The sequence below is a fragment of the Macrobrachium nipponense genome, chromosome 5 (assembly GCF_015104395.2).
Source record: "Macrobrachium nipponense isolate FS-2020 chromosome 5, ASM1510439v2, whole genome shotgun sequence".
Lineage (NCBI taxonomy): Eukaryota > Metazoa > Arthropoda > Malacostraca > Decapoda > Palaemonidae > Macrobrachium > Macrobrachium nipponense.
Window position 1 is genome coordinate 142,932,735 of NC_061107.1, and position 27,076 is coordinate 142,959,810.

At 37.6% G+C, this 27,076-nt stretch overlaps 1 protein-coding gene across 1 annotated transcript in view; it reads left to right on the forward strand.

The window, feature by feature from the left end:
• Positions 1-27,076, forward strand: part of LOC135215686 (receptor-type tyrosine-protein phosphatase epsilon-like) — a gene marked incomplete in the record, with an annotated part of 194,636 nt that overhangs the window by 79,393 nt on the left and 88,167 nt on the right. Inside the window, 12 exon segments of the mRNA XM_064250634.1 lie at positions 1,564-1,790; positions 2,326-2,398; positions 2,847-2,998; positions 4,068-4,261; positions 8,410-8,608; positions 12,814-12,919; positions 14,844-14,976; positions 15,683-15,729; positions 15,979-16,229; positions 17,357-17,444; positions 18,690-18,766; positions 19,063-19,206. Of these exon segments, the coding sequence (XP_064106704.1) occupies positions 1,564-1,790; positions 2,326-2,398; positions 2,847-2,998; positions 4,068-4,261; positions 8,410-8,608; positions 12,814-12,919; positions 14,844-14,976; positions 15,683-15,729; positions 15,979-16,229; positions 17,357-17,444; positions 18,690-18,766; positions 19,063-19,206 (1,691 nt within the window).

A 27,076-nucleotide genomic window follows, 5' to 3' on the forward strand; every position in this document is an offset into this window, starting at 1 on the left:
GAATAAATGTACATTTTAAATTAATAAAAACAAAATACACATAAAAATTACAATCTAAAATTTAAAAATTATAATTTAAAAATTAGCATAATACTTCAGAGTTAAAAGTGAAAAAGAACATTAAAACATAACTGAAACACCAATCATTCACTAGGAAAGGAGGAGTGCGAATGATTATAAATGGGATTCAGGTCAGAAAGAAAACTATGCCAGGTATAGCGGAGACGATGAACTACCGATACAATGAAGGAACAAATCTCTTGATAAATTATTTATCAAAAGACTGACTTGTTCCTTCGTTGAATAGCGGTAGTTCGTCGTCTCCACTATACCTGGCATAGTTTTCTTTCTGACCTGAATCCCATTTGTAGTCATTCTCTCTCCTCGATTCTTAGCGAATGGTTGGTGTTTCAGTGGTTGTGTTTAAATGTTCTTTTTTCACTCTTAACTTTGAAATATTATGATAATTTTTATATTAAAATTTTTAAATTTTAGTATGTTCATCTTGAACACACTCAGACTTCAACTTTCTTAAGAACCTGTTAATACTTTCCACCTTATTGAGTAACTTTAAAAGAATGTCGTCCTTAATTAATTCGAATTTAGTGTGGTCGTCAAGGATAAATTGCATCTTACATAAATATTCATCTTTATTTAAAAGAGCAACCCCGTTGCCTTTCTCAGGTCGTATTACCACTGTAGATTTATCTTTGGATAAGCTTAATAAAAGCAAAATGCTCTTCCTTAGATATATTGTGAATAAAATCGTTATGAGGATCAAAGTATGTACACTGAGCCAGATGCTTCTAGGAGCTTCTGAAATACTGAAAACCTCTATTGTCGGGGTCATAAAATTCATGAGTAATAACTACAAAAAAAAAAAATATTTCAAAAGTACAAAAGTGTTCAATTAAATCAACTTTACTATAAGAAAGTGCAAAATTTAACCCTCTAAAAAGGACTTTTTTATTTTTCATTCAGTACTATTTGAATGGTTGAAAATAACAATATCATGCGAAATGCCATCATCCTCATCGACATTATGGAATACCAGTACTGAAGCATGATATTGTTATTTTCAACCATTCAAATAGGGTACTGAATGACATTAAAATAAAAAAAAAGTCCTTTCTAGAGGGTTAAATTTTGTACCCCTGTTTCTTGATTATTTTAACTCAAAACACCAAAATATTGAATTTACTTCAGAAGTAGAGAACACACACACACACACACACACACACACATACACACATACTTATATTCACAAATATTAAGCCATATTCAACTCACTCTAGCTCGGGAATAATCCCCGAGTTATATCTTGATAGCTCAGTGGTAAAAATCGCTACTGAAACTAGTCGGTTCGTAACTAGTCAGGAGTCCAAATCTTAATGGCCAAGCACATATAACTTACAACATATCCAGCTTAATGTTTTTGAATATAAAAAATTCATGGTGTATGCAACACACACACGCATTATATATATAAATGTGTGTGTGTGTGTACGCGCGTGTGTATAAGTGTGTGTGTAGATTTTCATCCTCATCCACTTCTTCCTTAAGCACCTGGCAACGTTACCATCAAAAGTCCTAAAAGCGCACACAGTTCCATCGAAATAGCTTGGGATCCTCCACCATCTTGGCCTCCAACGGGAGATATAGAAGAATATCGCATCGACGTGTATGAGGAGGACCAGGGGAATGCGTCTATTAATGGATTTCCAATTTTTACTGACAAAGAATCCTACTTTATCCATAAATTGAAGCCAGACGTATCTTACACAATCAAGGTAAGTCCAAAGTCATTTTTCAAGTCGACAGTATTCTTATTTTACTTGCCACTGAATGCTTTTGATTCAGTTCCTTTTCATGAAATTGATCTTGGGCCTCCATTCATCTTCATACGGTTGGCACTCATCCCTCCAGCTTTTGACACAATCTTCCTCTACCTCATCTAGCTTATTGTAATTCTTTTTCATTTAGACTTCCTTCTGTCGGCTCTGTCTATACATCTCCTTGTAAGTATCTTTTAAAGTGAACGAGGAATGAAAGGCCTGAGATGGAGTCAGAACATTTGGCTATGGGTTTTATCATGGCATGAAGTCTTTTTTTTTTTCTTTTTTTTTTTCAAGGATGTAATATTAATCTCTGGTGTAATCAAATTCTGATTTATCAGATACAGTTTTCAGTGTTTGGTGTATTCTTTTATAGTACTCGTATAACTACGGAAAATTTACGGTTCTTCAACGTAAAAATTTTTTAACCTATGTAGTACTCTCATATATAACAATATTTCTGATTGGTAATATGTACTTCTTATGACAGGTATTCGCAAAAAACGTGGATGTAAATGAAACTGGAGTTCCTGCAGTAGAAATAATCAAAACTGTGTCGAATAGTAAGTTCATCTTCTTCGTTTTCTTTCAGGAAAAGGATAAGCATCCTTTCTTTCCAGTAGTACTCTTCATGCAAATAAATTATAGAAATTATAATTTAAGGCTAAGCTTTTTTAAAGCTCAAGAAGTTAATGTAAACGAAAATCTGTGCAATTAAAAATATTGGTATTTGATGAATAATTGACAATTACAGTGAGATAAAGAGGTTACCATAAGGTTATAAATAAAGGCATGTGCTACAAAACATAAGCAGTATGCACAATGCACACGGTATACAGAATTTTCGTGCATTTGAGGAAGAGATAGACCAGATGTGTTTTTCAAAAGTGAATTTGCAGTCAAGAATAATTGACTCCAGTAGTACTAATTTCTTTGCTTATCATTATGTTTGTGTCTGTATTTTTAGTAACCTGATATGCAATAATGAATTATTTATGTCTCTTCCATCAGAACCATCACACCCCACAAATATTCAAGAGAACAGTAGTCTTACAGAGGTATTCATAACATGGGATGATCACAAAGAGGACGAAGACTTCAACTTGATTTATAAACTAACATTTCAAAACACACCACACCACATACATAGTCAGGAGTACCATGTACGTATATGCTGTATTATCGTATAATCTTTCACTTTTTTGCATCTACAACATATTGATTTTTCAAATAACAAAATATATCACAATTTAAAACTTAAGTGTAAAAGCTAGTATGTTCTTGTTCCTTAACCCTTTGTTTTTATTACCTTTATCCCGTTCTTTTGCATTAAGGTAACATTGCAAGAATGTTCTTACTCATATGTGCCACCCAATACAATACTGCTTTGATTATTGATCCTCAATGTCAGATTTTTTTTTTTAACTAAAAGTGACATTGTGCTAGGGCCGAATTTACCTTATAGGCCTTATATGATAGAGCCTCCAGGTAGCATGGGGACAGCAAAAAGTAAGAGCAAAATTGAAAAAGTGCTTTAAAATGTTGTCTTTTGTAAATTGCTTAAGTTCATGTTGGCGTTAGTTATTGAATGCTGTACAGGAAGGGAATTCTTTTGTTGGAAATTTTCAGAACTACTTCAGGTCAATGTTGAGTTAAGAGATTGGACTGCCATGCATCACTGGCATTTGAGTCAGAATTATCTAGCTCATTTGACTATGAAACAGTTTCTTCTGTTTTTGCAGATTGGAAATAAAGAACTAAACTATTAAAATATCAACTGAGTGTAAATTTTTTGTTGATAAGCCTGTGTTTTGTTAAATAAGTATCTACCATATTGTGGGATAATTGGTGTATAGGTGTAATTTACTTATTTTAAATAAAATCACACCGTAAGAAGTGATGTATGCATAACTTGATATGTTACATGTTTATAATGTATATTTTTCCCAATTTGTCATGATGTCACCCCGTATCATTGGTTCATACTGTTTGCTGGAACAACTACAGGAATTTGAGCTTTTAGGAAAAATGTACCAGAGGACAGAGCCCCAATAGCAGTGTTGAACAACCTTTGCTTAACCTTTGCTTTTATGACTTACTTAGTCAACCAAAGTGTAACACTTGAAAAGGAAATAAACTGGAACAGCAATGCAAAGAAGAATTCAGCGTAGAAAGTTAGGCAAGCATTATCTGGCCATGCCTCCTTTCTTAATCTGGTCTTTCTTTAAGTAGTTTACAGGACTGCAACCGGAACAGTCATATCCACTGACAATTACATCCTGTAACGAGTGGAAATGCAGCGACAACCTTACTGTAACAATATCGACAAAGCCTCGCCAGCCAGAGATTGAAGGCCAAGTTGAAGTACTTGAATATTCGGGAAATGTTTCCAAGATGCGGCTTCCCCAAGTAAAGAACCCTCCGGCGTAAGTATTATAAAGTGTTTAGAATTATTTCTTTAGTAGTGTTGAAGTTCTGGACCTCAGTTCTTGCACAACAAGGGTTGGGAAATGCTGGAATTCATATGAAAGGCCTGGAGGTCTAGACTTCAAACCAAAAAAGGAAAAAAGAACTATGGCGGAAGGATGTTACAGAGTAAGGGAAAAATTAAAGGGAAATTGAGGTTTAGTTTAACAGGGAATATATTTTCACATCGTATACTTAGGTAATTCAAAGGGGATCTTGTGGATGCTAAGGACTCTTAAGGGTCCGAGTAACTCCCAAATAAGGTTGATTGCAGAAACACGTGGCGGGCGATCTACCAACACGTAAATTCCAGGAGCAGGTGTGCCCAGAGAGTTAGGAAGGGAATCGATGTTCACACAACGGGGAAATTCCGGTAGGAATCTGGAACGAGTATTGTTCTATAAATATCAGGTGCGATGCACGAAGTGAGTGAGGGATTGGATGCAGGGAAGCCACCAAAGTTTGACAATTTTCTAATATAATTATTGTGTTAAGACTTCCTCAAATGGCAAAGAAATGACTGAATTACTTTCAAGAAAGTTATGGTAATCAAGTGCGGAGTGTCAATAAACAGATATCATTTACGTTATCCCCTTAATGAATCATTTTATCGAATACTAATGAAAGGGGTTATGCAGGCACAGTCAAGTAGTAAAATAATATGCAAGAGAACCACAGTACCTTTAAAGCAATATTGACTTCATGAGAAACCAAGGGAACACGAGGCTGTGGAGGAAGGACAAAGTACGGTACGAACAAAGTTTGTATGTGGCACAGAAATGAAATATACTGGAAAAAGGAATAAAAAGGAAGACGGCACACTGAACACTCCACTGTACCTTTTTCCCTGGAACTTGGAATCCACTTCTTTGATGGTGGGATGAACCAGGATTATGCACAGTGGATGAGTTTAATAGTGGATGTGCAACCAGCATGGAAACTGAGGAACAAAAAAGGGTGGGGTTGCTGTTGCTGATATTGTGACCTCGGGACTGGTTCGTGCATTAGTAAGGCTGGGCATGTCCTTTCACCCATTTTTGCAATCTTTGTTTTGCCCTCAGGTGTGCATGTTGTCTGTCTCACTTCATCGTCTGCATCTTTTTCAAAATGGCTGCCTGTCCTTGATTTGGGAGGGGGTTGGATTGGTAGGAAGAGACAGGTATGGCGGGATCACAAGCTCAAAAAACAAGCGGGCAAAATCCCCCCCACATAAACTTAACCAATCCAGCTGCCAAACTCACCCTCAGTCACATTTTCCTCTTTATACTATGGAATACACACAGGACAATTGACCTACCTACACACAGAACAAAAAAACACAAACACATGTACTCACCCAACTCCAGAATATCAGGGGGAGGAGCTGTACTGTCCACTGGATACCGCCGTCGTAACACTCAACCAGCAACAAAGACAACAACCAAGAACCACAACCCCACAACACAACAACAAACAAGGAATACAACCACAACTCAACTACACAACAAACAAACAAGGAATACAAACACAACTCAACAACACAACAAACAAACAAGGAACACAACCACAACAAAAGACCACTGCACAAACAATCACAACACAAAAAAATCAACAACACAACAAGCCAACACACATCCACTAACAACACCGAGAAATCACAACAGCCCACCAACAACAACCCTCAACAACTCGCAACCACAACAACTCACATATAACTCAACAGGAACTCAAGCACAACAAATCTAACAACAGGCACAACAACTCTCAAGCAAACAATATCAAACTTAACAACAACTAAACAACAAATCAATAACACACAACTTAACTGACTTTCAATGCCTTCAACACTCTTCATAGACCGCTGCCGACACTACTGATTATCACAGGCTCTGACTAAAGACGGACTCAAAACTCTGATCTCTGATCATAACAACCAACTCCAACCGCACCAGCAGACAACCCAGAACTCGCCAACAGCCAATTCAATCGCTAACCATCCATCCACCAATTACGCCCTCTCTCTCTCTCTCTCTCTCTCTCTCTCTCTCTCTCTCTCTCTCTCTCTCTCTCTCTCTCTCTCAAAGACGTTGTGAAATGGAACTCCATTAACTCTCCATACAAGGACAGTGTGTTGGACAGAGAAGAGATTTCGAATTCCACTAGAGAGAAAGAGAAATTGTTGGCGAATGTGTTCATATCCGAGGTTCTTCCTTAGCTTTGGTTTGATTAGGTTGTAAAATAGGGAATTATTATAATACCTCCAGAGCTTAAAGAGTCATTTTAACCCTAGACGGGTTGGGATGGCGAAAACAAAGCCATTTTACAATGAAGTAATCCTCCTTCTCTCCCATCAGGGAATCTGGTCACATAGACTTAGAGTAATGAAATTTACTGCAGATATATGACATCATGGAAACAAATATTAATGACACGCAGCTAACAGTTATACAAAATCTGCCATTAGGTGTAATGCAAGGTGGTCTTACTAAAAGACAATCGCTTAATTTCTTCTTGAGAAAGTTCCTTAAATTGCGAGAAATTATAAGCTCAAAGATATTACTGTAATATTAGATTTAATAATTACAAATTACAAATATTACTTTGGCCTGATGTGTTTAGTATATCTCAAAATGTTAACTAGTAAAATCTTAGTTCAGTAAGGTTATCTAACTAATTATGCTAACTAATCTATAATAACTGAGTGAGTAGGTAATTTCAACTCATTAAATACTGAACTTATTCTAACCATAATACAAAATGGTAAGTAATGAACTTAATTCTATCATGCAAAACTACTGTCCAATTAACCTAAGGCAATTAATGCAGTTAATCAGCCCTGAAGGGGCAGTACAAAAATAATTATTTCAATTACGTGGTTTTTATATACTATCTCAACACTAATTTTTAAACTAAGTTTTGCTTAGTGGGCTACCAGCCAGAACAGAGCTAGAATTCAGTGTATAATGATAAAAATGGGATTAAGTTTATTTCCTACCAAAATGCTTTTACCCTACAGTCAATAACCAATTGCGTGGGACTCGAGGAACTACATTCACCACTGCATAAGTAATTTCCCCTTTTTACCTTGTCTTATTTGAGTAATCTTCCTACGTGGGAAGGAAACAGCATTCACGGAAATAAGCAAATTCTTTCTTGGAGGGTCGGGTTAGGAATAGATTGCAGCTTGCTGGCTGGGGTTTGGCTTCCAGGCTAAGACACCTTCTTGGATGTTTGGGTGTCTGGGTTCAGTGACCGCGAATCAAAACATACCATTTGCTTTTACATGTTCTTTCTCTACCTCTCTCTTGTAACATGCTTATTGCTTCGTGTCATGATTTACTGCAAATTTATTTACCTTTATTTTATGGTATTACAAAAGGAGGAATGTTCCCACTTTGATGTTACTACCGAGTTTCTTAGATCAACATTCTTCCAAAATGGGTAACAGGGTTCTTTCTCTGGCTCTTGGAGGTCATTTTTCCTGGAGGGATACAGCTTGCCTAATTCTCTGCCTATACTGCCTACAATTCCTACCACGTGGTAGCAGTGAGAATATTTTTCGCCCACACCTAGCTAATCGCAAAATTTTCTTCACGAATATGGAACCCTTTAACACACGATACACTAAGCAACAGAGAATCTGGCACTGATTCCGTGGGATTAATTACACTCCCTATCTGGCTGATGTTATCATGCTGTAGCAATACAAAATCTTATGATGCTTAGTTACTTCTCTCTCTCGTAAGCTTAAATTTGGCATGCACACTCCTACGGCTGGTTCCACCTCTAAATAAAAAGTGGTAGTCAGAATATGTAATATCTAATTGGTCACGCGCATCGCACATCACGTCCTTTCTCTACTGAACTTGAAGGAGGTAGGCTGCACATAATTTGTCTCTCCCTGGTCGCCGGCTAGAGCATTCGCCTCCATGCATTTTCATTAGTTAATTGAGTTAGTGTTTAATTGTGTTGTACTGCTGCAGCATTATTTTGAGGTTTTTTGTTATTAGCTCAGTCAAAATGAAGTCAATGATGGCTGCAAACAAAGGTCCATGTGTGTATTATCCCAATTATGTCTTATGAATGGTCTCGCTCATAAAAAGAATTTTGTGGGATCCATGTTTTCCAGAGTGCAGTACGTTGTGGTGGTGGAAACTGCTGAGAACCTCGACGACGCCCGGATAAAGGAGCTGTCTGTCAAGAAGGTGAAAGACTACATAGAAGAACAGAGGGACTCCTCCTCCCACAGAGTGCACAAACGAAGTACGACTCCGTCATCCCAGGCAGGCGAACCTAAAGCATGGGTTTCAGGAATTTATCAGATCACGGTATAGTTTTGACCCCTAATTGTATGTTATAATGTATGATTGTTCTCACTCGCAGGTCACTGCTTCAAGAAGCGATGGATGGCATTTTATCCAGTTACCTGATGTTTATCTATATAGATATATGGTTATGTATCCCGTCATTCTCTAGGAAAAACGTCAAATTCATAGAAATCGAAAAGGAAAGAGTATGTGACTGATCGTTGTTCTTATCATTTCGTTGCTTCCCGTGAAGTAGATCAATTATCTTGATAACATTATTATTTTTATATCTAACTTTTGACACTCCGTGTGAATCGTTAATAGACGAGACAAGATATAAAAACGTACAGCAAACAAGTTAAGTCTGATGTGTTGTATTCATTTAATCTTACGTATTTATAATGTGAACTGAATCTCATGATGTAATCGATTTTTAGTTGCAGTTCAACTGCACAGATATAAACAAACATGTCTTCATGAAAGCTTTAAATTATCATTTAAAACACACCTGGGATGATGAGTTTTCATTCTTTTTGATCACCATAAACCTGCATTTTTGTTCATTTGTGAAGCTTAGAGGCTCATCGTTCAACGTGGCACTGGGAATAAGGAAACTTAGACTGTCCAGATCTTGAGGGAACTCTAATGAAACTCTCACTACTTCTACTACTACTACTACTACTACTACCACAACTGTCACCACTACCACTACCACTACCGCTACCACTACCACTACCACAACCACTACCACTGATGAAAACTTTCGAGATCTGCAGGAAAAATATATGGAAATTATGTCAGACTTTTAACCTCTAACAAACGTATTACCTGTCACAATTTTAGCTCACATGCTGCTTTAGTAGTAGTTTAACGCACATACCAGTACACAGATATTATTTTTATTATTATTATTTTTTTTTTTTTTTTTTTTGCTCTATCACAGTCCTCCAATTCGACTGGGTGGTATTTATAGTGTGGGGTTCCGGGTTGCATCCTGCCTCCTTAGGAGTCCATCACTTTTCTTACTATGTGTGCCGTTTCCAGGATCACACTCTTCTGCATGAGTCCTGGAGCTACTTCAGCCTCTAGTTTTTCTAGATTCCTTTTCAGGGATCTTGGGATCGTACCTGGTGCTCCTATGATTATGGGTACGATTTCCACTGGCATATCCCATATCCTTCTTATTTCTATTTTCAGATCTTGATACTTATCCCTTTTTTCCCTCTCTTTCTCTTCAACTCTGGTGTCCCATGGTATTGCGACATCAATGAGTGATACTTTCTTCTTGACTTTGTCAATCAACGTCACGTCTGGTCTGTTTGCACGTATCACCCTATCCGTTCTGATACCATAGTCCCAGAGGATCTTTGCCTGATCGTTTTCTATCACTCCTTCAGGTTGGTGCTCGTTCCACTTATTACTGCAAGGTAGCTGATGTTTCTTGCACAGGCTCCAGTGGAGGGCTTTTGCCACTGAATCATGCCTCTTTTTGTACTGGTTCTGTGCAAGTGCCGGGCATTCACTTGCTATGTGGTTTATGGTTTCATTTTTCGTATTGCACTTCCTACATATGGGAGAGATGTTATTTCCGTCTATCGTTTCTTTTGAAGCATATCTGGTTCTTAGAGCCCGATCTTGTGCCGCTGTTATCATTCCTTCAGTTTCCTTCTTTAGCTCTCCCCTCTGTAGCCATTGCCAATTGTCATCGCTGGCTAGTTCTTTAGTCTGTCTCATGTATTGTCCGTGCATTGGTTTGTTGTGCCAGTCCTCTTTTCTGTCTGTCTTTCTCCTGTCTCTGTATATTTCTGGGTCTTCGTCTACTTTTGTTAGTCCTTCTTCCCATGCACTCTTTAGCCACTCGTCTTCACTGGTTTTCAGATATTGCCCCAGTGCTCTATTTTCGATGTTGACGCAGTCCTCTATACTTAGTAGTCCTCTCCCTCCTTCCTTTCGTGTTATGTATAGTCTGTCCGTATTTGCTCTTGGGTGTAGTGCTTTGTGTATTGTCATATGTTTCCTGGTTTTCTGATCTATGTTGCGGAGTTCTGCCTTCGTCCATTCCACTATTCCTGCGCTGTATCTGATTACTGGCACTGCCCATGTGTTTATGGCTTTTATCATATTTCCGGCATTGAGTTTTGACTTGAGTATCGCCTTGAGTCTCTGCATTTATTCTTTCCTGATCGTGTCCTTCATCTCTTGGTGTTTTATATCCCCTCCTTCCATTATTCCCAGGTATTTGTATCCTGTCTCATCTATGTGTTTGATGTTGCTCCCATCTGGTACTCTTTATCCCTTCAGTTGTCGTTACTTTGCCTTTTTGTATGTTGACTAAGGCGCATTTTTCTATTCCAAACTCCATCCTGATGTCCCCAGATACAATCCTTACAGTCTGGATTAGGGTATCTATTTCCTTGATGCTCTTACCATACAGCTTGATGTCGTCCATGAACATCAGATGGTTGATTCTGTTGCCTCTTTTCTTGAGTTGGTACCCGGCATCCATCTTCTGTAGTACTTTTGTCATGGGAATCATGGCTACTACGAAGAGTATTATTATTATTATTATTATTATTATTATTATTATTATTATTATTATTATTATTATTATTATTATTATTATCATCATCATCTCCAAGGGCTAATCACCATCCTTATGATACATTATGTAATGATATGCTATTCATATGATTTGATGTCTTAAGAAAAATACTATATATGTCCATCTTATCTAGTTTTATGTTTAGCTCCATTTAAAGACGAGCAAAAGTATAATTCAAATGGATTCCTCTTTACGTACAGAGGTGATAGATTAGTTTACCAGTAAAACAAAAAAAACAAAGGTGTTAACAGAAACACGACAAACCATTCAAAAATCTCAAATCTCCAGCAATGAAAGTGGTGTGGTTACCAGAATACTAAGCAGTGTGTTTGTTTTCTTTTACAAGTAATAGGATCTAGTTCAATATGATTATCTAATAGAGTACTGGGTGAACTTCACGTTTCCTTAGTAGATGGCAGGAAGCATTCTTCCTTGTAAAGCAAATAAAGTGGCATCACAGGAATTAATGATAAAACACTTTCCGTTTTCAGAATTGTATCCACACCAAAATCTGATCAGCTATCATTGTACTATAGTATTGTTGAAAGTTCAATGTTGCAGTTTAGTATAAAATATTTATATCGTAATGAAAACAACTGTGGAACAATGGTTAATATCGAAATCAAAATATTTATAATTACACATTCAAATTGTATAGTGATCAATATTAATTAATATGCAGTGATCAACGGGATTTGGAAATCTAAGCAAAAGATTAATAAACACAAGCATCCATTATACTGATAACTGCTTTCGAGAATGACGCTCATTACTGTTGACAAGTTGGAAACATTTATAATACATCACTATTAATTTTATCCAAGTTTTAATTGGATCCCACTATTTTAAAATGAGGTTTAATTCTCCCGCACAAAATTTTAATTACTTCGGCCACTGACCCTGGCTCAGATATGCCAACCTGTAAGTGCACGAGTGTGAATTCAGTTTTATGTATAACTTGAATAAAATTTTATGGTCATAAATCCAGTAAGTAAAGGCTTCAGATATTTTAATTATATATTGGGTCTCAACATCAACGTCATCATACACTATGACTGAAATATTGTAAATGTAGTATCCAATATTTGGACTCGACTAAAAAAAATCCTGCAGGTCATAACACTTATTTTTCAGCCAATAAGACTGATATTACAGATAAAAAATCTGAGCATTATTAGATGAATGCAAACATATTGGTTTTCAAGCAGTAAATTATACATTTTTATAGTTAGGCAGGTTTATTAGATTATCAGAGTTCTATAAGGTACTTTCGATTTATTTGCAATACTAGTCATAAAATAGTTTAGATAGCGACAATTAAAAGATATACCTGATCAGATCTGAAAATCTGTCAATTCATGCCTCATGACACTTGTGGTTTCATGAAGTCTGTTGTTTGTTTGTAGTTACTTGAGCTGTCTTGACTTTAGATATTTTCCGTTACTCTTATTTTTACTGGATGTTTCAGTACTTCTTTTTCATCTACCTCTGAGAGTAAATCCCAGATTTGCTCTTTTTACACTTGCTATGTAAGCGTCAGTGAGGCGATACATACATATTGAAATTTTTAGTAGATCCATCTCTCTTAATGACATTTTTTAAAATAAAATAGTTATCTTGATAGAATACAACCGTGAAGGACGTAGAGGTCGGGACAGGAGTGGGAGAAGATCAAGCACTGGAAGACGACAAGGACTACCAAATCGTAGCTGTTACTGAGAAGAAATCAGGTATTTTGTGTCTCCTCATCATCATAGGTAGTACTTACTGCACTGCTATTACTTACATGCATACTCAAAGCATAGTAAACCATTCTACAAACATCGACACCCAAAATATCGACGTTCATAATATCAATAGACTAAATGTTGATAAACAAAATGCCGACAGTTGTTATTTTTTACATGTCAATTTACATACCTTAAGCTGCAAAGAAGTAAGTCTACACAAATGCAAAATCATTCGTATGAAATTCTTAGAAAAGGACCCTACAAAATTTAAATGACCACAATTGTTGCAGTCTAAATGACTGTAAGTCTGTCTGCATTTGAAATTACCCACTTAATGGCCTAAACAATGGTTATTCTTGTTTTGAATCTTTCCATCATTTTTAGAATTTTGATTGTCTTTCATTTAATAAATATTGATATTACACCTCATTATTCTTTTAAAGATTTTTAACTTATGTTTATTCCAGCGTTGGAGTTTTTAAATTATTTTTAGAATTCTGATCATGTTACTTAAAATGAATACTCATATTACACTTCACTATTTTTGTAAAGCATTACTCCTCCTTTGCTTTTCTTTGCAGTTTAAGATATTTCTTTCAGTGAAAAAGTAATGACCATTGACATTTTGTCTATCATTTAGTCCATTGATGTTTAAAGTGTTGATATTATGACCATTGATGCATTGGCTGTCGAAATTTAGTTTGCCGACGTTTTGAACCACTACCATATATAATATATAATAATCATATATATATATATATATATTATATATATATATATATATATATATATATATATATATATATATATATTATGATATGTATATATATATATATGTATATATATATATATATATATATATATATATAATATATATATTTATATATATATATATATATATAATATATATTATATACTATATATATCATATATATATATATATATATAAAATATATATTTTAATTATATCCATAAAAATGTGTGAATAAGCCAAAGGAAGACCTAGGCATTCTTCCTGCCGATAGAAATTATAGTTGTTGAAATTCAACACTCACTGACACCAGGGGTGATTCAATGTGAAACAAGACTCAGGGGAGCAGAAATTAATTTATTTGCAGGCTGTTAAAACTGTTTTTTCACTATCTGTTTTACTCCATCTCACCGTTTTAATAAAAATTTTATCATACACCATCCCAGATAAATCTAATGATATTGTGCCTATGTAATTATTACAATGTCCTCTGTCACCCTTATACACAGGAAAAGTTACTTCTTGAAGCTCTTTCCCTCTTCTAGATACACTTTCCACACCTTGGTAAACAATTCCATCACTTTTCCATCAGCCACTACAGTATCTCTCGTAATTCATTCAAGTCCTGGTGCCTTACAATTTTATGTAACCGCCTTATATTTCCACCCACTGTTTGATCATTCAGATCTCCTCTTTTTTTATCCTTTATACTCACAGCTCTGAAATACTGTCAGCACCAGACGGCATTTTCTTTATGCATCATCTCTCCGTTTGCATCTCATTTCAAGGTGTATTTGTTCATTAACATTATCTCCATTTAACTTTCCTCTAGGCCAAATTTTTTTTATAAACATTTGCTGAAACTTATCCTTACACTGTGTGTATCTTTCTTCTTGACTACGTCATCCATCCTCTTGTATGTGATCATTCCCTCTTCTCTGCAACTGTACTTCACCATTGACAGTATTTTCATTCCTGTTATTTTCTCATCCAATCACATGTTACCCAATATGTGCAGTATTTTCCATACTATTCCTCATATTGTGTCTTTCTTGAATGAAAATCCAAAAGAGAAAAGACATTAATTTCCAGTGATTCCAAGGTATAGCGGGTTCCTTCTCCCAATTCATAAAGACAAACATCATGTTTTTTTCTGTTTTTCATGTAAAACAGGAAATCACCGCGAATTTGCTGTATCAGATCCAGTGAATGCCAAGGGAGTGGCTGTCGCATCAGGACTTTCTGGGATTTTGTTTGGAGTTCTCATTTTCTTGGTGCTCATTGGACTGTTCGTCTGGACTTACAAGTAAGTACTGTGTCCTTATATTATAAATATAGAACATTTGACGACTACATCAGGCACTCCCAAAGAAAGCAAATTTAGAATTATCCCACAAGGAACTGAATCTAGGTTTGAGAAAAAAAGGCAAGCATAGTGTATTGCACGAGTTAAGGACAAAACAGACACAACTAAAGGACACAACAGGCGTCTGTGTTATTGGTTCATGGAGCAATTTGGTTTCGTTAATTTTATGTAATGCCTTCTTTGTTTAATAATATGTGTATTGATAAGGTATGTATACAGTAATGGTTACTTTTGTATATCTGTCTTTTTCAATCCTTTTATTAATTTCTTTTTTGTTTCATCCAATTAATGATCTTGCAGAATTTTATCTTTTGACTGAATCTTAGTGTGCAGCACATTAGATGGCAGTGATGTTTTCTGGCACCAACTCTTCAGACTCTTGATATCCTCCAGATCACTTCCCATTAGCTGTGCAACTTTTTTCACTTTCACTTGCTTCAGATTTTCACCCTGCAGTTAGAAGTGTACCCTTAGGGCCATCCTCATGAATCAAGAGGTGTCTCACTGGTCTGGTCCAACGACCTCAGAACAATAACGATGTCACACTAGGGAGACTAGTCTAATGCGTATAGGTGGCTCTTTGAGCATATAAGGTTTTGGGTGCAAAGAAAAAACCCTCTTTCAATAAAATATTTCTCTCCTACAGGAAAAAGCAGTCCAAAGTTGTTGTGCGGACATCGAACCAAGACAAAGGTATATTCTGTTCAAAGATATTTAAACAGAAAGACTTTCAAATGTAGTCAGTATTGTTCAGCAAAATCATTTAGGTATATGTTTTGACACTGAAGTTAGAGGCTCTTGTCTTACATTTATCTTGTGATTAAGAGCATTTCATTAATGTAGGATATTTTCATGGACACACATATATGTTACAAGGTTGAATGCTTCAGGAGAACCATTTTACTGAGAAGTAGAGCTCTCAATGTAATCTTTATTTTGCAGATTGCTTCCTACCTGTAAAAAGTGATACTCTTCAAAAGAAACCTTCTTTGAGGAAAAAACTAGACGTCATTCCGAATCTTTTCATAGAAGAGGCTCCCCAGACTCCCCTGGTTCCCCAGCCTCCGCAGGCTAATCCTAGCATATTTGAGGAGGATACTTATACCAACTTAAGCAGAAGAGTACCTTTTGTCAACATCGAGGCCTACCTGCTAAAAGCCATCCACTCTAATGAGACAGATCTGGAATTCAATGTAAGTAAAAAATCCTGTGAAATAAAAGATGATTTTTTGTGTAAGGGACAATAGCCAGTCAGAAATTACTGAATTACAATGCGTGAAACATATACAATTTTATTTTTACCCTGTTTCTTATATTATCCTTATTTTTGTATTCATGATTTGAGTATGCATCCCCTTGTCTTCAGAGAAACATGCCTATATGAAAAATTTTGTGTACTCCTGATTTCTCAACATATTTAATTTCGTTTCTCCTCATATGCTTTTTCATATGGTACTCATAAAAGTCACTCGGCCAAGTTACATTTATAACCAATTTTTCAACCCTTCCTTGCTAAATGGGCCTTCCTCATATTTTCATTCTTTCTTCAGCCTTAAAATGGTCAAATAAGTCTAAAGACCTCCTCTTTTCCCTTTCCCAAGTGTGCACATGGATACTTCCAACGGTAAAGCCCCTCTATGAAAGAAACTGTGAATATATGAACTGTATTATTTTCTAAAGCACGTTGTTTATGTATGTGTGTTTTTGGGAGGTGGGGGTCAGATTTTCTCTCTTAAAAAAAAGACTTGAAGATATAGGCTAGCATATTTTTAGCAGTTTTGCTATTTGATTTTCCTAATTTAAGGCCGGGCAAGATGTAGACTGATTATTCATTTCTACCATTCTTACATCTCTATCTTTATGTCAATGATTAACCATAAAGTAAATAGTCAGCTATTTATGTTTTTCTGAATTTTACACAATCATTTCCTTTGAACACTATATATCAAATGTCTGAGTCAGTAATATGTATTTGCTCTTGATTATCAAGGTGATAATATTTCTTTTGACAAGATCTCTTTAAATGCAACCATGGAAAGGAAGAAACCACAAGAATCCCTATTAATGCATTAATCGGGAAGTAAGTCAGCACATCTATGCAGAGTTTTGAAAAAGCCATTTTACTATTATTTGATCATTCTTTGGTTCATAAACTGATTCAACACTAACTAATGATAAATTAGGATTGTAAAAATGGCCTCATTGTAAATTGTAAAACTTGAAGATGCACAGATCTCACCTGCATATACAGCACATTTTCAGGATAAAACACTTTGGTATCCTCGTTCAACTTCGATCTAAACACAATGTCTTTTCTCAGAGCGTTCCCAAGGTCTTAGAAAAAAGCTGCTCTCACAGCGAGCATCCTGAAAACCGCCTGAAAAATCGATACAAGAACAATCTTCCATGTAAGTATAAGACATTATCCTTTGAAAAAGGATAGTGTATCTCTAAGTACCTATTCCACACAATAATTCCAGTACATTTTCGGTGTGCCCCTCCTCCTCCCTCCTGACCTTCCGAGTTGTAAACTATCTTCACCAGCCTCTGTTCTTTCAACTTGGTGAGCCCATCTTAACCTTTTAACTCTCCTTAATCAACATATGCCATATTTGCGATTACAATTACAAGCCAACTGTAACCTTGATAAGTAGTAGAGCAGAATGTTACAAGCCTCCGAGCCCTGACAGAAAGAAATTTTGTACAGAAAAGTAAGTTGAGAAGTAACATTAGCTATAAAATAACAAAGAAGTACAGATAAGATAAACACTATAAAAAAATTAAAATCAAAGTGCTCGTCAAATAACTAATAAATTAGGCAGACAATTCATTTCAACTCCTACAACCTCTTAGGACTGTATTTAAGTGTATCCATACACATAGATGGAAAACAACTGGGAAGTTGTACAGTTTCTGAGAGTATTATTTAATCTATAAAACCAAAGAGAATAATCTTAGTATTAATATAGCCACTCATAGATAAGGCATGTTATGCAAATACTTGTGCCTAAATTACAAGAGAGTAGAATCAAACCATAGGAGGTGAATGTTAAATCTTTGAACTTTGATGATGAACTGGCTAATGAATGAACCTTCTAACAGTTGGTAAGCCTAAACATGGAAACCTGGAATTCATACTATGAGTAAATAAAAAAATGATAAAAAGTGAGATAAAACTGTAATTTTTGGAGTGGACCATACTGGTGTATTTTAGTAGAATAGTCTATGTACTACTGAGAACTTGTAAAAATTAGATATGGTTATGAATAAAATCCCATACTTCTCGTTTACATAGTGCCCTCTTTTTTAGAAAGTACAGGAAGATTTAATTAAGATCGAAGTATAAAGAACATTAAGTAATATGTTATGCCCATTTTTGGCAATGTAGATGAGTCGGGAAGTGTGTCTGCAGGGTCTTAAGATGGAGAGAAGAGTAATTATTTCATGAACATTGAAGATGCAGCTGGGGACCAAACCAGAAAAATTACCGATGAAAATCAGAAGCTGAGTTTTGTGCTAGATTTTATGAAGTTATTTTTTTATTCTGGAATATTTTAATCTTGCATCCTTGCTTCGATTCGGCAGTTGGAGTTTTTTTTTTTCTTTTTTTTTTGTACTCACTCATCATCTTTGTTTTTAAAATTTTGTGACAGATAATGACACAAGAATAAGGCTGCCACGTTTGCCCCAGATGCCCTTTTCTGATTACATCAATGCAAACTACATTGAGGCAAGTACTCTGTTAACTCTCATAATAATGAGAAACCGAAGTTTATCTAGCAATTAAGTTGTTACCAATACTAGATGAATTTTTTGTGACAACATTTTTCTCCTAATACTATTTGCAGTGGGTTATTCTGTAACTCAATTTGAGAATACTACTCAATGAAATAATTAACAAATATTAGTAAAGTAATGAAGTGTAGCAATTAGTAGCTCAATTAAACGTCATTTTATTACTGGTAAGTCTCAGAATCTGATTTGGGCACCTGCTATAGTTTTTTTTTTATTTAAATCTTGTTCCAGGGCCACCTTCACCCGAATGCATATATAGCTACGCAGGGACCTAAGGACTTCAACAAAGATACGACTCACGACTTTTGGAGAATGATCTGGCATACCAAATCTCAGCTGGTCGTCATGATAGCAAACCTCGTCGAAAATGGAAAGGTTGGGATGCTCTCTGTTTCCATTTTTGTCTCTTTATTTATTAATTTAGTAATAAATTATTTCTGTTATAATAACTAATCCCTTCGTGCTGCATATCCTCCAGTCCTCTGTTTCTTGTAAATGAATAACATATTCTATGGAAGCTTGAATTTTAGGTCATTGCCCACTGTAAAGTTGATCTATTTAGATATAGGTTTATCTTCTAAACAACAACAACAACAACAACAACAACAATAATAATAATAAATAAGATAACTAATAATAAATAACTAATAATAATAATAATAATAATAATAATAATAACTAATCTAATAATAATAATAACAATAATAATACAAAATTGGAGTCAGCATGCAGCAGCTAAGTTAAGTAATCAGTGTTTATTGCTATTTGGTTTTTTCCGGCCTTGAGTCAGTATTTGCCGTTTTTTAGGTATAAATACGAGCTCTAGGTCGGAAGCATGGCAGCATGGTTCTGCCTCGTGGCGGGTTCGTTCTTGGTCTTCCATACCCCAGAACCTTCCCTTACTTTATTACGCTCTGTTATTAGTTATCCTATTTTTATTAGGGTTAAGGGTCAGCCTACGGGGTTTGATTGTCATGCATGCATGTCTTTTTCACCTTGCGTAGGCATTTTCCATCCAGACCCTAGCCACAGCTCTTTGTATCGGCCCCGGCTAGCTTTGAGTGGTAGACTTTCTTTCGGGTTAGTCGTACACTCCTGGATTTTTTCTCCTACTGTTTTTATTTTCTTTCTTTACGTTTAGTGATTTTGTTTAATTGTGTATTATGTTTTACGTTAGTGTACGGCGTCTGGCTTCACCTAGCCTAGGTTATGTCCTATTGGTCCCATGTGCTTCCGCTCTTCAGTTCGGTTGCTTCTCTATAAGCGATCTCTCTGATCAGTCGGTTGTGTTATCCTAGGCCGTTTATTTTTTGTTTCCATTGTTTAATTTTCTTGTTGACCGCTCCGTGGTCACTACGTGATCACGGAGCAGCCAGACGCCTGTCCAGTCATCTTCCCTCCTCCCGCTCTTCCATAGGAACCGGGGGGAGGGTGGTCTGCCCACTGCTCGCATCACAATACCCGGGCCTGCCTCCCTCTCCCCCCTAGGCGGAGGGAGTAGGGGGACGGGACAGACCCAGACTGGATTCGACCTCTCCAGCTTCTCGGTACGCTCGGATGGCTAAGGCGGGGGGGTGGACTGCCTTTCCCCCCTCCGTCGTTACTACCGTCGCTCCGTTGCTAGCTCGAGTCTGTTTGCCCTCTCGCCCTTTCCCACCTTACTGGGCTCTTTATCTACCGGAGCTCCGGCATCCACGTGGAAAGGTGCTAGTTCACCCTGACGGGCGGACTGCGGCATACAGTTGGTCTCTACTAACCACTCCGTCGCGCTGATATCGCGACACGCTCCGCCACGCACCGGACTTAGTCCGGTACGTCCCATTGCTTTAAGAGGTCAGGTTTAAGATTAGTATTTAATTTAAACTATATTAAGTTTATTTAAGCTACATAAACCTCCCCTCCATTGCCTGCTCACACCGGATCTCTCCGTGGTTATAGCCTATTCAGGCGGTAAGGGAGGGGTTATGCCCGAAATTTTTTCGCGCTCCGTCATGCAGCGGAGTTCTTTTAACCTTTAGCCTGTAAGTGATATCTTTTACGATGCTCATGTGTTCTTTTCACTTACAGACCAACAACTTGTGGAGCATCCGGGATGCAAATGCCATGCCTCCGAGGAACCCCTGGTGGGGCATGAAGTCTGCCGGTCCCATGCTCCATGCGCGACTCCGCACGGGAACCTCCAAGTCTGGTTTCACGAGACCTGCACCATTTGCTATGATCTGGTGAGCCAGCTCTTAGACGGGGTAAGTATTTCCAACTCCGTTAGCCAATCCCTACAAGATTATAGTTCTTAAGTTTAATTTTAATCTTTCTTAAACTTAAGCTAATTTTATATGGGATCTCGCATCCCCTATAATTTTAAGTTAACCTTTTACTTAAGTTTTAGTTTTAAGTTTAATCTTAAAAAACTAACAAGTACCCTCTCTTCCAGGCTCCGGCTGTTAGGGACACCGCACTGGCAACCCTGCGGGCCTGGGTCGGCGGTTTTGGGAAGAACGCCGCCAAGGGTATGCCCTACATACTTGAGAAGAGGTTGGCGGTCCTGATCTTCCCCGGCGGCAAGTCAACGGGCTACGTCGACCCAGCAGAGGCGGCCCCGACTATTGCGCTAATCCAGCAGCAGCTCGCCGCTTCGTTGACTGATCCAGGCCAGGACATCTCGTCGGAAGTCGCGACATTGGACTTAAACATTGAACCGATGGTAGGTGTTGACGACCTGTTGGTCGAGGTGAGTACGTTGGACGCCCAAGGGCTGCCCTTGGGCGCCACTGGATCTTCTACTCCTGCAAACTCTCCAGCTTCCTTCCAAGGCTTTACAGGAGCCGAACTTTATACTTCTCCTGATGCTTCTGTTAGACCTAAGGTCAAAGGACAAGCGGTGGTAAAAACCTTGAGTAAGACGTCGTCGTCGTCTAAAAAGACGTCGTCGGCGTCAACATCTCGCAAGTCTCCGGCTACAAACCCCGGAGCAGAGAGGTCTAGAGCTTCTGGGTCCGGCTCCAAATCCTCAAGGAGTAGATCCTCCAGGGAGAGATCACACACTCCAGCGGAGTCAACCGTTTCTCCACTTCCTTTGGTTCCTGTTCAGAGCTACCCGTCCACCTCCGCAGCAGCTCCGGCTTTGGATCCCAATGCTGGCCTGTTGCAACAAATGGGGGATCTGGTTGGGACTCTCAAGAACAGTATGGAACAGATGTTCTCCCGGTTGTCTGATAGGATCAACTCCCAGGATAACATTATCGCCGGACTAAGCCAAGCTCCGCTAGCTACTCCCCCACCTTTTGGCACAGGGATAGCTCGTTTTTTGCCACCATATGACTCTCTGCCTCCGTTCAGCATGAACAATCCCTGGAGAGTGGCGTCATACGCCCCCTTCCAGGACGGGCTTATTTCTATCCCGGAATGTGGAACTCGAAGGATTGAGGACTTCGAGTTCTACCCGGAAGATCTCCAACCGCCGTTCATCGGCTACGCCAGGCTCACCGCCGCTGCCATGACACGAGATGATAAGGTCCCTAAAGAGACAGTCCTCTATTCACGTGACCAGGCTCAAAGAGAATGGCTCAGGTGCTTAGAGGACATGGATTGTTCAAACACTAAAATACAGCCTTTTAAGAGTCCATTCACGAATCTTCACATGGAAGAAGGTACGTTCCGCTTCCTTTCTTGACAAAGATTGCTACGGTCACTATCCCAGCAGCCCAGAAGGGGGATTCGTTACCGCAGCTAAAGGAAGCGGACCCTACATCTCCTTTACTTCCCTCAACGCGAGATTTGTGGGAAGACCTGCCCAACACTTTTTCTGCGGGCAAACTCAAACCAGACTGTGCTATGGAGCAGTTTGGTGAGAAGCTGCCTAGACTTCCAGATAGCCTCATTCAGGCAGAATTTGATGCCAAGTCTAGGCTGGCCAGGTCTCTCAACACCATGGCCATGACTGAGGTGGCTACCATTCTTATGGTTCCCGAGCCACTATTCAAGCTAATCACCAAGTCACTGACTCAAACGGTGCAGTCTGACATGTTCGAGTTCGCCACAGCCAGAACAAACTGTCGGAAGCATGTCCTCCAAGAAGCAACTATTCGGCATGAACCGAAAATAAGTTGCTTTCATCAAACATCTGGGGAGCAGACCTCTTCCCAGATGCAATGGTAAAGGAGGTCCAGGCAGAGGCTACGAGGCTTAACCAAAGCCTTAAGGATCGTTGGGGTCTCACGGCAAAGGACGCCAAGATCAAGCTGTCAGGGGTAAGGCTCAGAAGAAACCCAGACGTTTCCAGCCTTACCAAAGGAAACAGCAACGGTTTGCCCAGCCTGTTCCGGCTGTTCCGTTGGTGCAGGCAGCCCAACCCTCTACCTCCAAGGCTCAATCACAGCCTATTTATGTGATTTCCCCCCAGCCTCAACCTTCCACCTCTTACGCTGTCTCCCCAGCCTTCAACCAAGTGTTCGAGGGCCAGGCCTTTCAGAAGTATGACCGCTCGGGTAGGGGAGGCAGAGGTAAGCGATCCTTTCGTCAGAGAGGATCGGGAGGGTCCCTTAATAGAGGAAAACACTTCAGGGGAGGCCCGCGGAGGCTACCAACAATGAGGACTTCCAGGTAGGAGGGAGGCTGTTTTCTCTTCCGCCACCGGTGGGGATTCAGCAAATGGGCACAAAGCATTGTGTCGAAAGGCCTGGGTTGGAGTTGGGTGGCGAATCCGCCCCCACCCAGACCTTTCCGCCAACTTCCATCCAAAGAATTGACGGAGTATGCGGAGGACCTCCTTCAGAAAGGAGCAATAGCGAGAGTCAACAGATTAAAGTTTCAAGGGCGCTTGTTCAGCGTTTCAAAGAAAGGCTCACAAAAAAGAAGGGTAATCTTAGACTTGTCCCGCTTAAACTTGGCCATTCGCTGCGACAAGTTCAAGATGCTCACCATCTCGCAGGTGCGGACCTTACTTCCCCGTGGGGCCGTCACCACCTCTATCGATCTTACAGACGCATACTATCATATCCCTATTGCAAGACACTTTCGCCCGTATCTGGGCTTCAAGATAGGAGATCAGGCATTCTCCTTCAAGGTAGTTCCCTTCGGTCTCAACGTAGCACCCTGGTAATACAAAATTGGAGTCAGCATGCAAAGAAACTCATGCCTGCCAAGTAAACATTTCTTACAGGTGATGAATAAGTTTTTAGTTTTGATTTCCTTTCCAGTGCCGAATGACCTCAAAGGCTCCTGTTCTTGGCCTTTGGCCTAATTTCTATAGTCAGTTCAATTCATAAAAATATTTCTAATGTAATAAATCAAAGAGTTAGGAGTGACTGGTTGTGTTAAAAAAAAGTAGGTTGTTTATTATTTAACAAGAAAGGTGAAAGACAAATGAGGGAGATTGTGAATTGCAAGCTTGTAGACTGAAAGAATTTATGAATATTGTTGAATGGCTGATGCTTATGCGAGACAGTCTTAGTACTGGTTGGTTGGTTTGACTTCTATGAAGTTGGCCTTATGCCTGCAAAGGGCTATAAGGACTGATGTAGACTCCACAAAGTACTGAAGTATTGTTAATGAAAAAAATAACTGGAAAATGTTTCCAAGATGTTGTGATAGTATAAAAAGATTAGGAGATGAGTTCAATTAGGAATAATGTATAACATCACTTTATTGCAACAGTCAAATTAAGAAAACGAGTCAACACTATATTATATATACGAACAAAGTTACAGGCACGAAGGAAAATTGGAACACTTCACTTTATTCTATCTTTCAATTCCTTCTGGAACATATATTTTATGACTGGGTAAAAAAAGTAAGATAATGCTTGAATTACATTCCAATTATTCACCCAGGTTAACTGAATCAAAACAGATTCTAACAAGTTCCTTGAAAAAGTTTCGTTACAGCATGACAATATTTGGCTTTGCTTCCAATGTATTCTATGGGACTTTTCATTTCAATGTAAAAATAAAGCATTATTAGTCTAAATTTTCGTGGGGGGGTCGCTATTTTTAATAAGAATATTTTTCATGTTATATTTGAAAGATACATTTGCATTAAAAACAATTTTAAAAAAGGTTGCACAGCTTCAAATCCAATAAAATGTGGCAAAAAAGGGTGTTTGAGGCCACTTCCTTTTGTGTTTCAGATTTTTCATAGTGGGTCTTAATAGCTTTATTGTAACAAATATCCATGATGTTCTTATTTTTCTGATGTTTTTGAATTCTTGATCTAAAAACTCAGGACTGACTATTTGCAAGACTCAGAGAAACATTGATGAAAAAACTGCCATTTTTATATTTATATGATGTCCTGAATAATAGTGTACATATTTCAAATTATTTGTCTTTTTCATATAAATACTCAGTTTACAATTAAAAGGTTCCATTTTAAGGTAAATGTCCAAAAAAGGTAAACAATTGTCTTTCTCTAACTCTAATAGAAGGACTTGATCACTTGATAATTTAGTTGAGCTAATGATCAAGTCCCTTCTATTATATTTGCGCTTGAGTTAGAGAAAGATGATTGTTTACTTTTTTTGGATATTTGTATTAAAAGGGAACCTTTTATAATTGTAAATTTAGTATTTAGTATAGGAAAAAGACATATGTTCACTATTATTCAGGACATCATATGAATATAAAATGTCAGTTTTTCCATCAATGTTTCTTTGAGCCTTGCGAATAATCAAAAAGATCAGAAATATAGGAACAGATTGGTGCTATCCATCCCATATCATGGATATTTGTTACAATAAGGCTATTAAGACCTTCTATGAAAAGCTGAAGAAAAGTGCCCTCAAACACCCTTTATTTGCCACATTTTATTGTATTTGATGCTGTAAACCCTTTTTAAAAACTGTTTAATACAAATGTATCTTTCACATGTAATAATGTTTTAAAATCATGCTTCTAAAAAATAGCCCACGAAAAGATAGCAATGTTGCATACAGAATTCCATGTATGGATTGCGATTTATTTTACTTAGGTCAGACCAGTAAAGAATTGAACACCAGATTAAAACAACAAAAATATTCCGTAAGAACAGATCAGACAAACAATGCTTTGTTTTTACATTTACATATAAATCCCACAGAATACACTGTCACATTGTAACGAAACTGCTTCAAGGAACTTGTTGGAATTGGTTTTGATTCAGTTAACCTGGGTGAATAATTTTAATGTAAGTCCAATACAATGCCATAAGGCAAAACAGCTGTCGCGACAAAATTCAATAAATGGAAAAAGGAAGGCTGTGTATTTTTCACCAGAAATTGACGAACTAAAATCGGACAAAACTTCATCGGTAAGAAGATACCTGCAAGACACATTGGTGCCACTAAAGCAATTGAATAATTTTAATGTAAGTCAGGGATTATTTTCTTTTGACCCGATCATTAAACATATGTTTCAGAAGGAATTGAAAGATAGAATAAAGAGGATTACCAATAAGTAGATGTGATTTTAATCTGTTGACTGCTCTGTGACCTCCCAGCCTTTTTGAATTCCCTTATGACTTGAACCCACCATTTAGGCCATTGCTTCTTACACCTCAAGTTGCTGTGACCATGTGTGTGTGTGTGTGTGTGTGTGTGTGTGTGTGTGTGTGTGTGTGTATATATATATATATATATATATATATATATATATATATATCTATACTATATATAATATATTATTATATATTATATATATATGTATATATATATAATACATATTTGATTTTAAAGAATCATAAAGAAATAAAATGTTTGATGATTTTACGAGCAAAGTTACAGCCATGAAAGAAAATTGAAACACTGGTAAATGGTGGGTTGAAGTCATGAGGGAATACAAAAAGCCTGGGAGGTCACAGAGCAGCCAACAGATTAAAATCAAATCTACTTATTGGTAATCCTCTTTATTCTATCTTTCAATTCCTTCTGGAACATATGTTTTATGATCGGGTCAAAAGAAAATAATCCCTGACTTACATTAAAATTATTCAATTGCTTTAGTGGCACCAATGTGTCTTGCAGGTATCTTCTTACCGATGAAGTTTTGTCCGATTCTAGTTCGTCAATTTCTGGTGAAAAATACACAGACTTCCTTTTTCCATTTATTGAATTTTGTCGCGACAGCTGTTTTGCCTTATGGCATTGTATTGGCCTTGGGCATTATCAAGCGACTACTGACTTACAATCTGGCCTTTTGGCCTATTCATTTCATCATGTGGGAAGTATGACCTTGAGTTATGGGTATTGGTTAGTCTGGGGATTAACAGCTTAACC